Source organism: Mustela lutreola, chromosome 8 (genome assembly GCF_030435805.1).
Source record: "Mustela lutreola isolate mMusLut2 chromosome 8, mMusLut2.pri, whole genome shotgun sequence".
Classification (NCBI taxonomy): domain Eukaryota; kingdom Metazoa; phylum Chordata; class Mammalia; order Carnivora; family Mustelidae; genus Mustela; species Mustela lutreola.
The window spans coordinates 32,800,729-32,816,309 of NC_081297.1; the positions used below are offsets into that span (position 1 = coordinate 32,800,729).

General features: G+C 36.6%; 1 protein-coding gene across 17 annotated transcripts in view; it reads right to left on the reverse strand.

Moving 5' to 3' along the window:
• Positions 1-15,581, reverse strand: part of PARD3 (par-3 family cell polarity regulator) — a 663,820-nt gene that overhangs the window by 155,163 nt on the left and 493,076 nt on the right. For all 17 annotated transcript variants that reach the window (XM_059184236.1, XM_059184243.1, XM_059184241.1 and 14 more), the window contains one exon: positions 1,818-2,057. In XM_059184236.1, the coding sequence (XP_059040219.1) occupies positions 1,818-2,057 (240 nt within the window). The remainder of the gene's footprint in view (positions 1-1,817; positions 2,058-15,581) is intronic.

The window sequence follows — 15,581 nt, forward strand, 5'->3', positions numbered from 1 at the left end:
ACCCCGGGGTTCCCCTCTCTCCTGTCAGCTGGGACTTGGTAGCCCCTATAAGCACATGTACCACCTACAAGATTTCCAAACTTCATGTGGGAGGTGCTGGGAATGATTAATATTTTTATTATTGATCAATACAACATTAATTCTCTTTCAGTTCTTCCCAAAGTTACTAAAAGGCCATGCCAACGTTTCTGTTGTCCTTTCTCCACCCAGAAAACCACTTTTGATGGGACAGTCATGGCCTTCTAGTGCTATTTGACCTTCTACAAGCAGCTTTCACAAGTAGAGCAAAAACCAAGTAAGAAGTTCAGTATAAAAATGTCACTGTTACTGATAATGACCTTATTCTTTGAGTCCTGACACATCGATATTGGTTAACAAGCACTTTGAACTTTCTAGATGACCACACCAAAGGGGTTTAAATAAAGCATAACCCTTCTATGTTAACTTACATTACTTATTCATTACAGTCAACATCAAATTGGTTTTCATAAAATAATAAAGAAAACCTAAAGCCAAGAAAGAAGGAAAGAGAGAAGAAAGAGAAAGAAAACAGAAAAACAACCTGACTACAGTTTTACCTTAAGGCCTGCTTCTCCTTTTGCTACTCTTTATAAAATGCTTCCTTCTGGGTTTGCCTGAAGGTTGCAAACCTCTATCAAAGCTGGAAGTAAATAACTAAAACACAGAACGCCTGCAAAATGTAGCAGCCAAATCACAGGTGGGTGCTAGAGACGAACTAATTTCATCTCATCCCTAGACTTGCAAGGGTTGGTAAAGTGCAGCAGGGGAGAGCAACCTCAGACTCAACAACTTGTTAGAAATGCAAATGATAGCTCCACTCCCTTCATGCCTGCTGAATCAAAATTCGGGGAAGGGTTAAGCAATCTGTGTTTGAAGAAACCCTCCAGGTGATTCTGATACAAGTCAAAGCTTGAGAACCACACCTTTTAAGTGAAACCTACTTTGAATGTTCAAAGCCAGCTCCCCTAGAGAGCAATGATTATAAGAAAGCCTTATAATATATGATGAAATTAGTATATTTTTTATGAAAATAACATACATATATAGTACAGATAAGAATAAATGAGAATTATTTTCCTCGTGAACTAAACTTTAAAGGTGTTTGATAAATGGCTAGGTAGAAAAAATGTGTTTTTAAAATAGTTCAGAATTTAAAATTAATATGGAGCCACTAATAAATATATAACCATAGAGTCAGTCAAATTTTGAAATAAATACGTAGTCACTAATATATAAAATCAACCTTTCCCTCCTTTGTGCTATATTGTTATTCATAATCAGACCTTGGTCTCTGGCTATTAACAAGCAATTTGGAGACTGGCTATATTATACATCTCATTCACTAATTCTTCTGTAATAGGAAATCATGTCACCAAAAAATGAGACCCTTTAAGTAACTCATAATTCAAACAAATCAGGCCACCTCCACCTGTTTAATTACTGTAACTAGAGGCTCTGTTAGCAGCAAAAGGAAATACAGCTTAAGTAGAAGAGCCAAAATTTCAAGTTTGTTTTTTATTTGAGTTACAAACTCAAAGGTTAGTTTTCCAGTCTAAAACCAATTTAAGGACAAGATGAAATACGTTGGAATCATTAGAAAAGCTATCAAAACCTCTGCTCCTCTTTCCATTAAGCTTCAATTTGTATAAACCCAATACTTTTAGACACAACAGCTTTCTAAAGGCCATTAATAAAAGACAGTCCAGGTTCGAGGACTGATGAACAATCTACTCCCTTGTCAAAAACTGTATAAAAGTTGATTTGGAAGCAATACCTTGATTGCTCCCGGAGCCTACCTGTCTACAGATGAAGGTTTGGAATGCCGTGGCTTCTTCACTTGGGCATATAAAGCATCCATCATATCTCCTCTTGGGCTCTGGGGTCTGGCGTTGAGAGCCATAGAAGCTTCATAGGAAGACATGCCCCCATACATCAACTCATCGTTACAACCCAATGTCCGATGAAAATCTTGGATTTCAGCATAGTCACGCTCTCGAGCTTGTCGCTCTCTAAATTCACGAGTTTTGGCTTGAATCCTGTAAAATTAGAACAAAATTGAAAAAACAGAAATGATGCCTTTTCTAAGAACTGCATACAGAAACATTCATCAAAATATGTTGTAAAATACACTTTATTTCATGCAGTTATAAGACTGATGGCATAAATGATGTTATAGTCATTTTAGATTGTCAAGGTAATAGGGACTCTCCAAAATGATGACTTTAGAAAAGTTATGTTCATGTCCATAAGACACAGTCATGATTCACATCTTAACTTAAATTGCCACTTATTAATTAGTTTTAGAAATTCACCAGGGACAGTTTTAGGCATCCACCTGAGTCTTACTCATGAATTTTTTTTTTAAGGCAAGAAGTGATTTTTTTTTTTTAAAGTTACACACATGCACACACACACATACACATGCACACACAGAGACTATATATGTATAAATTTATGTGTATAAATTTATAAATAATGTATACATCTTACTCACTATAAACCTATCATACACATATAATATGTTACACTTACAATACATTATGAAACCTAAACATGAATCCACACCATAATTCTCTATTAACAGCAAAAGAAGATCTCAGTTTAATGATACCAGCTTTGATTTATGTGTATACAGAATCAGCAAATCCTGAGACTAAGGACAAGAAGGCATGTATCCAATCAAATTCTGAAATAAAACTTATCTGTGTTATAACTAAAAAACACAGCTTAAATAACCACTTTTACTGAAGATCATTTAAATATTTCCTAAGATTTTATTGAGCTACTTGGTAGAAAGGACTTTTCAACCTTATACTGGTATACTTCATATACTAAGTTGATCTTCGCTACCTAAAAATAATTAAACAACCCTCAGTCAAATTGTAATGATTTTTGTTGGGGAAAATATTTCCACTATATACTTACAAATTTAGCTGCGAACTTAAAAGTGAAGTCTTGTGAATATAAAACAATATGTTCGACTGAGTTCAACATTTTATTGCAAAGTTCTTTGCTTTATTCATATCTGAAGTAAACCAATGCTAGCATACATGACATATAGGCATATATTGAAAAGAATACAGAAAAGATACAAAAGCCAGATAAAGATAGTATAGAAATTAAAAAGCAAAACAAAACTGAGCCAATATCCTTCATGAACACAGAAGCAAAAATCTTTAACAAAAATATCACCAAATAGAATTTAGCACTCTATAGCAAGACTATACATCACAGCCAAGTGATGTTTATTGCAGGAATTCAAGGCTGGTTCAATATTCAAAGATCAATCAATGTTATTAACAGATCAGCAGATTAAAGAGGAAAAAGCACATCATCATATTAAGTAATGCAGCAAAAACCATCTGACAAAATTCAATACCCATCATGGCAGAATCTCTCAAAAAAAAAAAAACTGGTTATAGAGCATAACTAACTTCCTAAACTTGATAAAACTACAAAAAACCTGTAAGTAACATCACACATTATACATCATGGAGAAAGACTGAATCTTAAGATTAGGAAAAGGCTAGGGATGGCTGTTCCCCCAGAGGGCTGGAAATTCTAGACAGTGCAATGAGCCTAGGAAAAGAAATGGGTGGTATATAGAACAGATTGGAAAAAAAGTTATAAAACCATTCTTGTCTGTAGATGACATAATGATGTCATTGCAGGTCTGCATTCAGAGAAAATCCCAAGGAATCTACAAAAGTCTCCTAGAACTAAAGCTCAAGTTCAACAAAGTAACAACATACAGCATCAAAAAACCCAAAAATCTTTGTATATAAGCTGTCAATGAACATGGATGCTGAAATTAAGAATACAATGCCATTTATAAGCACTAAAAAATGGAATAGATAGATACACAGATTAAAAACTTGGTTGGTTTATAGATATGTATAAACGTAGAGAGATTATCAATCTAACAAAACATGTACAAGACTTATATGCTAAATATTATACAATGCTGATGAAAAGTAACAGAAGATCTAAAAAAATGGAAAGAGTTACAGTGATCATGAATCAAAGACTCAAGATAGTAAAGAAGTGATGTCTCCCCAAGTTGATATCCAGGTTTAATATGATTCCTATAAAAATTCCAGGAAGATTCCTGTAGATATGGACAAGATTATTTTTATTTTTATTTTTTAAAGATTTTATTTTTTTATTTGACAGAGACACAGTGAGAGAAGGAACACAAGCAGGGGGAGTGGGAGAGGGAGAAGTAGGCTTCCCATTGAGCAGGGAGCCCAATGCAGGGCTCGATCCCAGGACTCTGGAATTATGACCTGAGCTAAAGGTAGACACTTAACAACTAAGCCACCCTCACACCCCATAGACAAGATTATTTTTAAATTTATATGGAAAGACAAAGGATAGAATACCTAAGCAAATGTAAAAAGTAATAATAAACAGAGAAAAAAACACCCATCCTGATTCCAAGACTTAGAATGTAGCCATGATAATCAAGACGATGTGAAATCTATGGAGGGACAGACACATCAACAGAACAGAAGAAAGAACCCAGAAATAGCAAGTAAGGTCGACTGATTCCTTTTAATTATGCAAAAGCAATTCAATGAAATAAAGCATTCTTTTCAACAAATACTGCTTGAACAATTAAATGTCCCTAGCCAAAAACAAAAACATTACAAAACAAAGCACCCTGAATTTACACATCATACCTTATACAAAATTAATCCAAAATGAATTACAGATTTAAATGTAAAAATATAATACTATAATACATTAGGAGAAAATCCTTAGGACCTAACACTTGGAGAATAATACCTAGAAATGATACCCAGAGCATCATTCATGAAGAAAAGGCATACAAACTGAACATTACCAAAACTAAAAGCATTTCCTCTCCAAAAGACTCTATTAATAGAGTGAAAAGATAAGTACAGACTGAGAGAAAATATTTGTAAAACACATATCTGACAAATACTTCATGTCCAGAATATGTAAAGAACACTTAAAACTAGACAGAGAAATACAATCCAATTAGAAGAGCAAAAGACATGAAGCAATATTTCTTTGAAAAATATATACTCTCCCTCTGATCCAGTCTCTTCATTCTTTCCTTCCTTCTTATAATGTCCTCCATGTGATTCCTTACGTTCCACATATAAGGGAAATCGTATGAAAATTGTCTTTCTCTGTCTGACTTACTTCACTCAGCATAATTCCCTCCAGTTCCATCTATGTTGATGCAAATGGTGGGTATTCATCCTTTCTGATGGCTCAAAAATATTCCATTGTAATATGGACCACATCTTCTTTATCCGTTTGTCTTTTGAAGGGCACCTTGGCTCCTTCCACAGTTTGGCTATTGTGAACACTGTTGCTATGAACATTGGGGTGCACTTGGCCCTTCCTTTCACTATATCTGTATCTCTGGGGTAAATGCCCAGTAGTGCAAGTGCAGGGTCACAAGGTAGCTCTATTTTTAATTTTTTGAGGAACCTCCACACTGTCTCCCAAAGTGGCTGCACCAACTTGCATTCCCACCAACCAGGAGAGACTATGGACTACATGAAACAAACTGAGGGTTTTAGAGGGGAGGGGTTGGGGGAATGGGTGAGCCCAGTGATGGGTATTAAGGAGGGCATGTATTGCATGGAGCACTGGGTATTATATGCAAACAATGAATCATGGAACACTACACCAAAAACTAAGGATGTACTGTATGGTGCATCCTTAGTTATAAAATAAAATATATATTGTATAAATATATATTAAATATATAATATAAAATATATATTATTATAAAATAATTATTATTTTAACATAATAAAATTTTTTTAAATTTAAGTATATACTAATAATAAGCACATAAAAGATGTTCAACATCACAAGATGTAAATTAGGACTATGATGAGCACATCTATTAATCAGTTAAAATAAAAAAGTGACAACATCAAATGCTTGCAAGGATGTAAAGAAACCACCTGTCATACATTACTGTTGGAATGTAAAGTGGTACAGCCACCGTGGAAAACAGTCTGGCACTTTCTCACAAAATTAGACATACACTTACTATATCACAAGCAACTGCACTTCTGGACATTTATCCCACAGAATTAGAAACTTACATCCATGCAAAGACCTGTACGCAATTGTTCAAAGACTCTTTGTTTCAAATACTCAAAAACTGGAGGTAACTAAAACATGTGACAACAGGTGAACAGCCAAACCAACCAAAGTCCGTCTTTCTCACAGAGTACTACTCGGCAATACAAAAGGACAGATTAGTGATAAACGCAGCAGCTGGAATCGACCGCAGGGGCATTATGCTTTGTGGGGAGAAAAAGTCCATCTCAAAAGCTCAAGTACTTTTGAAATAAGATTTCATTTATATAGCGTTCTCAAAGTGACAAAATTAAAGACCAGGTGAAGAGACCAGCGGTTGCTGGGATTTAGCAACAGTCGGAGCAGAGGGGCGGGTGTGATGATAAAGAACAGCACGAGGAAGGTCTTTGCCAAGGAATCGTTCTGCTTCTTGACTGCAGTGCTGGTTACAGGAAGCATACACGTGACCAGATGACGCAGAACTATGTACATACACGGAAGCAGTGACAATTTCCTGGTTTTGACATTGTACTACAGACATGGACGTTTTAGCAGCTAGGGGAAACTGGATGAACAGTATACAAGATTTCCCTGTGCCATCTTTGCAACTTCCTGTAATCTAAAATTATTTCAAAATAGGAAGCTGGAAAACTGTCAGATAGCACTGCAAGCAAAATGTGCACTTTTCTCCCTTGTTTTCTTCTTACATTGAGCCTATCATCATGAGGCGGGTCCTGCTTACCCAAATTTTGGACCTGCCTAGTCAATCTTTTCTAACTTCCTTTATTTCCCAGCTATAAAATGGAACTACCTAAATTCGCCTAGCTTAGTGCTCCTCAATAGGGGTCCAGTGATATCCGAGAAAGGGTAATTCGCTATTGTTGCAAAACTTCCTGCGTAACTAGTTCCAGCTACATATCAGCAAGTAGTGTCCCCAGCCATGTGGGCAAGCAAAAATGCTTCACATATTCCCCAAACCTTCTAAGAAGTACCCTATCTCCTGAGCTGAGAACCAATCATTGTCTTAATTCATAACAGATTAGTGGAAGCTAGCAATTTTTATCAGGAAGGGTCCTAGATTCTAATAAGTCCCACTAAGAGAATACACATAAGAAAAATAGCAAGTCAAATTCTAATGTCAAGTTTAGCTAAATTTATACTCAATTTCTTATTATAGTCTACTTATTCACTTAGGAGCTATTATGACAGTCAAGGATGTTATTATAAAAGCTGATTACCACTAAATACTGGATATTCATGATGAAAAGTTCATATAAGTTCAGAGATCTTTTCATTCTTTGCATCATACTATCTTTTTGACTCCATATTCAGTCAGAAAAACTACAGAAGAGAGAAATGAGTTCTTTCTTCAACTCAGTGGGATATTAATTTGAAGCTCAATTATGACCACTCCACTGACAATCTACTTTACTACTCTACGTGGTCGCCATCAGAGAATCACCTAACTATAGGTGGCTGGGCATTCGCAGACGTCTTGAAGTTTGGGAACCTGTAGAATGTGAAGGGCTACAACAGAAATGAAGTAAAAATCTCTGAATTTGGAGACCCCTCTGAAATCAAAGGGAGTAACAGATGGTTTTATGAATGAGCCCTAAGGTACTTGAACCTCAGTTCACTAAAAGTAAAGAAAATCCAACTTACTTATGTTGGAAAATGCAGCCCTGTTCAGAAACCATCGGAAAAAAAGAATATGAACATTCTCTTCTCAAGAGAAGCATGAACCTAAATCATCTCCCCAAACTTCTTGTACAATAGTTCCAATATATTATTGATGGGCCCCAAAACTGAATGTTCTTTTGTTCCAAATTACACAGAAACTCATCTTCATTTTGGGAGTCAATTTCTAACAAGTCAATTGCTCAGAAGAAGCTCTTGGTAGCACAAGCTACTATTCATAAAGCCTGGCTCTCATCTGCTTACTTTTACCCAAATTTGTACACTATTACTAATTGCCACTAATCACTGAATCCAATAAACATTACAGTCACATCTATAGCGCCTTCTAAAAGCATTAGGTTTTTTTCCTAAGCTCCAAGAACATAAGAACTTAGATTTTTTTTATTGTTTATCTTGTCATCACTAATGAATTCATCCCCAAAGCCATGAAAGCTCTCTGTGCCCCTCCCTCCCTCCAGCTCACCCCGTGCTGAAAACCTCAGAACTCCAGTGCACCTGTGGAGCTTTAAGAGGTGAACGGTCTGATTATCAGCTTGGACCGATATGCGTTTTATTTATTTTTTTAAAGATTTTTATTTATTTATCTGACAGAGAAAGAGATCACAAGTAGGCAGAGAGAGGGAGGAAGCAGGCTCCCCATGGAGCAGAGAGCCCAAGGAGGGACTCAATCCCAGGACCCCAAGACCATGACCCCAGCCGAAGGCAGAGACCCAATCCACTGAGCTGCCCAGGTGCCCTGCAGAATTATTGCTAATGAGCTTGCTATTGTGAAAAAGGCCCTGAATAGTAAATTTTTAAAACCAGTAACGCACTATGGCTTTTGTGAGTTTTCATGACAATTCACAGTCAAATTAACAGAAAACACAAACGATTTTCTTTATTACATACTTTTATGCATGTATGTCTTGTGTAATCTAAAGTGAGGAAAGGGACTTAGGAACACAAACATGTTATATTTACATATGACATATTTTCATTCTCTCTGGAAAGATTTAATTAGAAAAGAAATATTTGACTCAGGGGAGAAAACATTTTTGGTGTCTTAATAAAAATAGTAAGGAAAAATAGTAAGGAAACTTAAAAAAAAAAGACAGTGAGTACACTGCAGTTCAGCCTTTAATAGTTCCAGATGGTCAGTGCTATAAAAGGACACCCCCTCTATTCTTTTATCGTGACCCTGAGGTCACAAATTATCTCTAAGATGTAAGAGCCATTCGTTTTTCAGAACAGTCAGGTTGTTGTTTAGCATTATCCATCCAATTTATCTTGGGCCAAACCTCAGCAATCACAGAAGTAACTGATTAGCCCAAAACTTAGCCAAAGAAATAAATGTCTATTGCTTTAAGCATTTCAGACCGTCCTTCGTGGTTATAAACAAGAGAACTATTCTGAGGCCTAAATGATGGCAGACAGCTGTAGTGACGGAGGCTGACGGGCAACATCATCATGAATGATTTCCTGATTCTTAAAATGTAAAAAAAAAAAAGAAAGAAAGAAAGAAAGAAAATTTAAAAAAAAAAGGAAAAGAAATGAGAGCTTAAAAAACTCTGTAAGACTTTTAACAAGTGAGGAACTTACATCAATTTGTTATATACAAGCATAAATATCCACATTTTTTCTTTTTGTTAAAAAAATGAAGTATTTTCCAAGATGATAACGAACTTGCTTTGAACCTGCATGGACAACAATACACAAAATAATGTAATATACTAAATAAAGTAATAAGGTTAATTTCCTTCCCGCTGTCACTAAATTCATGCTAACAGTCTCTCTTCAGCTTGACATCAATTAATGATTTTAATTCTAGACTCTTGTCACAGTGTTCACCACCCTTTTCGCTAATTAAAATGGATGATGTGTGATGAAGATAAAACACACAAGACTTCTGTTCTTGTAATATTTCTGTTCATTTGGATTTTTGCTTTTATAATAAATGGCTTTTAGCACTAATTGCAGTAGAGTAAGATGAAAATAACTTTTATGGCTATGAAGTATGGTCTTCATACAGCCAGAAAAGGTACAGCATGAGGATTGCTACTGAGTGACCCACTCCTGAGGATGGAAATCAATGACGTACTTAGTTATATCCCAAATACTTCACCTCCAAAGTTACAAAACTTCAATACATAGAACACCCATGGTTCATTTTTCAGAACCCTCTAAAAAACTAAAATCGACCTGTAGAGATGTTAATTTTTTAAAAATTTAAAAAAATGCTATAAATGTCTACTCATACTAGTTTACCAGAAAAAAATTAAAATGAATTTTGGATTGGTATATTTTAGATAGTTGTTAAATATTTTCAAAACAATGTTTAAGGCCTTGCCAACAACTCTTTTGGGAAACATTTTACACCCAACTTATCACACTGTTATCTAGAAGCCTCATTCTGGGAACAAAGTTTTTGAATCTTTTCCCCTCAGTATTTCCTCTCTCTAAAAATCAGTATTACAGACAGTCAACAAATAAAATCTAAAGGCATGGCAGAACGAAATTTAAACTACAAGATAACTGGAAGGAAGAGTTCAATGTAATAGCAGTTTGTGTCAACTGAATGAATGCTGTATTTGCCCCTAGAAACACCTCAGCAACTGGCGGACTTCGGAAGTAGCTTGGCTCAACTCATCAATCCTTCAGCTCACCCTGCTACGTAAGGCTAACTGCCACCTCCCAATAAGCATGCTTCCAATTTGGCGTCTGTGCTGAATTCCCAAAAGAGGGACAATAGAACACTACATTTCCTACTTTGAAAACAGTCATAATTTTAAGTGGGATTTTAACCTCTTTGTGATACTGAGTTAAAAGTTGGTTGAGAAGAAAAAACTTCCATATTCTAAATGGGTTCTGAGGAAAACTTTTTCATGAGGAGGACCAACTGTTTTTGAAGGCACATTTCCCATCTAAGATTTTATTTATTTATTTGACAGAGAGAAGTCACAAGTAGGCAGAGAGGCAGGCAGAGAGAGGGGGAAGCAGGCTCCCTGCTGAGCAGAGAGCCTGACGGGGCTTGATCCCAGGACCCTGGGATCATGACCTGAACTGAAGGCAGAGGCATTAACCCAGTGAGCCACCCAGGCACCCCAGAAGGCAAATCTTAAAGTTTAGAGCTCCACAGAAGAAACGTGCACTCGGTAGGGCAAAGTTAAGCTTCATCCCTTAATGCTCAGGTGAGATGATAATGGTTTTAAAATACAAAATGGCTAAAAGTTGAAAAAGAGATCAAAGTATTCATACAGATACAACTAATGACGGATACAACCACAATCTGTACAGAATCTGAGGGGTTAGAAGAATGCCTCCTCCCTGTGAGCGCCCGTGCCCGAGCATGTGTGTAGAATCCGTCCACTTTGCTAAATATGTAAGTTCTTGGGAATGAGACCCCAGATGACCGTCTCTGGGCAGTGTTCATTATTAACTCCAACCTGTCAATCTGTCCCTTCCCAAAGCTCCGCAGCTACCTATTTTCACACTGATTATATTGCTTTATATCGATTTTATAATGTTAACAGGCTTAGATCTTTTCTCCCCCTTAACAAAAGCAAGGGATCCCTGGGAGAGGGTATAATAACGTAGCACAGAATTCATACCATCAGATGTGGACTTAATGTATTGTGAAACAACAGAAACTTCTCTTTTACACTGACTAATGGAACACTAGAATAATATTTCACAAACCAACACACACACACACACACACTCACATACATACTCATTCACTCACATGATGTTCTGACTTTCACGAGTATCAAAGCACCTACAGTTATTTCTAACTCAAAGAGATGTTGAAATGCTAAATACGTCTAAAAGAGCTCTCATCGAATATAAAATTACCTTTTCCTACTCCAGTTACAGTCTATCAACAAAATTCATCAAACACACACACACACACACACACACACACACACACACACGGCTTAATTTGCCCAAATATTGGTCGAAATACTGAACTTCCACATAGTTAATAGATTCTTTAAAATTTCTGTTCACCTGCAACAATAAATTTTTCTAAAAAATGCCTGCTGGAACTAGTCTCAGTGATTAGAGTTGACTTTTCTGAAGGAGTTGAGAGGTCAGAGAAAATATGAAAAAATCTGCTATAGAATAGAAAAATGTACATTTTCCACCAAAAGGTTAATTTTTAAAAGTCAAGCTTTGTTCAAATGACAATATGGGATCTAAATGCAAAGATCACCTAGGTTGTCTGGGTTCTACTGTCAGAATTCAGGGAGGCTGAACACTAAGTTTCAAGCCAAAATGAGTGAAAATATCTTTTATTTTTCAGACCTACGACTGCTTTCTTGATTGTTCTCCCTGTAATTTCACAAACTTTCTATTCATGTACTTTAAACACACTTTACTACTACATTATGATATTTTAAAATGTTAATTTCTGCAAAGACTAATAAACACATATCATCTTTTTAAAAAGATCTAAAAAAGAACTAAAAAAATAACAAAAAAGTTTTTATCAAAATTTCAAGGAATTACGCAAAGCAGATATTGGAAACAATTGGTAAAACCAAAAAGAGAAATGCCAGTAAATGGGAACCATGTACAGAAATGCCACAGAGTTGCAAATGAGGCACCAAGAAGGGGAAGTACCCCTTGTGGGCACAAACAGTTCAACAGCCCAGTACTGAAGACACAAAGCCTGTAAGAGAGATTATCACTTTAAATAATGGAACATTTCAAGCCATACATTTCCTTAGCAGATTTATAAATGTCCTTCACATACTGGGGTAATTTCGTAAGACATTCATTTACCTTTTTCATGTCTCCACTAGGAGCATTCAGTCCCCTTAAAAATACTTCCCAGTACAACTTACTACATAGATAACAGATTAAGAATACCAGAATAGGTATCCCTTGCTGAATAACTACAAAACACAAGCCAGTTAACGTTATGTCTAAACCTCATTTAATAGAATGAATAACATGTGAGGTAAATATTTGACAGCTGGGGAATCTGCCAGATACGGCAGCTAAGATTTCATCTTTCAGACCTCTTTCATTCTTTCCATCCTTCCTTCCTATCCATCCGTCTGTTCATACACACTTGGCCTTGTCCCAGAAAGTTTAACATGGTTTTCTAAGAATGTATAAAAATGCAGATGAAGTAAAAATGAAAACAGAGGGGCGCCTGGGTGGCTCAGTGGGTAAAGCCTCTGCCTTCGGCTCAGGTCATGATCCCAGGGTCCTGGGATCAAGCCCCGCATCGCGCTCTCTGCTCAGCAGGGAACCTGCTTTCTCCTCTCTCTCTCTGTCTACTTGTGATCTCTGTCTGTCAAATAAATAAATAAAATCTTAAAAAAAAAAAAAAACGAAAATAGATGTGGGGCACCTTGGTGGCTCAGTCAGTTAAGCACCAATGTCAACAACTGATGATTACGGCTCAGGTCATGATCTCAGTGTCAAGAGATCGAGTCTTGAGTCAGGCCAAGGAGCTTGCTTATGATTCTCTCTCTCCCTCTCTCCACCCTCTCCCTGCTCATGCTCACTCTCTCTCTAAAATATGGATAAATCTTTTTTAAAAATGAAAATAGATTTAACTTTTTAAAGGTATGCCTGTGTGGAAATATATATTTTATAGGAAATAAATTAGAAAGGCATAGACCAGTAGGTTAATAGTGGTATTACAACAGATAAATTTTTATTTTCCAGTTTTAAATTTATGTTTTTTTCTTTCAAATTTTCTATAGATATAGGACTAGAATACATTAGAATTAGACCTTAAAAATGTATATGTTTTAAACAAGTGAGAAATGTGGGTAAGAGAAAATGGAAAATGAATGTTCAGGAATAAGATTCGTAACTACACAAAACAGAGGCCATAATGTAGAGGCCGGTCACAAATACTGGCTCTACACTTGCTCATGATTCTATGAAACAACCAACCCGGAGTTCCACAGCAAGTCACATGAGGGAGCTGGATATGGCTGACTCAGGAGCTAATGGCCTTTGCTTTCCACCAGTATTTCCCCAGTGAATGAATCCTGTAAGATGTTGGTATTTCACAGAAAACAAGTGAAAGGGGGTGTTCTGTGAATAAATAAGTTAGGAAATGATGACTCTCTATTCATATCTTTGTGACTCACAAGGTACATTAACCAGGGGAGGGTTTTGAGAATAATGGAGTAAAGAAATATGCATAAACTGGTTTAACCAAGTGTTTCTCAAACATATCTGCATGCAGAACTCTTTTTTGGCTGCTAAACACTGTTTGGGAAATTCCCACACCACACTGCTTATATACACCAACCTTAAGAGCCTAAGCAGAGATACCACTAGAGCAAAAACACAACAGAGAGCCAAACGTTAATTTGGATACTTAGTCAACGTAATGGTAGCTAAGTGGGCCTGAACTGACACAGATCATTTAATGAAGTATGTTCTATTTTGGGTTTGGAGCCCAATCCTTCTGTGTGGTGGAAAACAGCCAACAGGGGCTTTGTCCCTAGGCACAACTGAAAGACAATCCAGTAACAGCAGTGAATTCATCCCTCAGCTCCAAATACCCATACCCTGCTTCGTTTCCCCACCTAGCCCTAAAGTAGCCAATAGCATCTCTGAAAGGTACCTCGGTTTGGCGTTAGAAGTCAAATAGCACATCACAGGACCAGCTAACTTTACCCTTGGTGTTAGCCCTCTGTTCCCCCCTTCTCAGAAAGAGAGCCTAGATGTGCAGGCTCAGGCTGTTTAGTGGGGCAGGACCAGTAGAGTCAGAGGACAGTTCCAGGCAGGGGTCTTCCTCATTCATTTCTCCTAGAAGGACAGTTTTTTATTCAAGACCCTACCTCCCAGGGATGACAGCAAGTGGAAGGAGATGGGGAGAAGTGAGCAAGGATGAAGTCAAATCTAATCTCAGACCCATGCTCAGAAGAATCTAGTTCATGTTCATTATCGAACACATTTTCAATTCTATTCACTTGTCTTCTCACTTGTTCCGTATTTTTATCTTGAGTCATAGTCAGGCTTCAGGGATGTATACAGACAAAAAATATTTTTGTATATGGACATGTCATAATTAATAACCAGGGAATAGCAAGTTTTCTATTTTTATACGAAATCAGCCAAAATAATTTTGGGAACTCAAACAGCTCCAGTGGTAAATAATGTGAAAGGAGGTGTTTTGCTACTAATCGGCGCGAAGCAAAAGCTATGATGAGATTATAAACAGTGCTTTATTTATTTTTATCTGCTCCTCCACCCAAATTCTCCCCAAAGAAGTTGCAATTTCCTTTCTCAAACAAAGCATCGCCAATGCCAACAGACAGAATAGAAAGGAGGGCATACAAAGAAAGGCTTCGCCTATCCAAATAACAAACATACTTGTAAAAACTGTTACTGAAATACGAAGTCAGAGTATAATAGTTTTCTTAGATTATGAAGCTAATTGATTTTTTTTAATGGACCATTTACTTGTTCCTTGACCCTGAAAGATTTTTATTCTAGGCCTCCTGTACATTGTAAATTCATTATGACCAACCTAGTTCCCAGAAGTATTGCATCATTAGAGGTACAGAGACGGAGATTAAAAGCAAAACTGCAAGTGAACTGTGCCTTAGGCAAATTAATAATACAAGTGAAACCATTATATAAAAATCATTGTTTGGCTGCAAAAACTTGACTATGCATTTTAACAAGTATCTTGGAAAATGTTGATAGAATTCTGCATTGAAACACAGTGATCACCTTAAACTGCAAGAAAAGGATATTGCAAATATGGATAAGGTACTGGATTAATGAAGCTATCCGCTATGGTTGGCAACAACATAGGGGAAAAATATAAT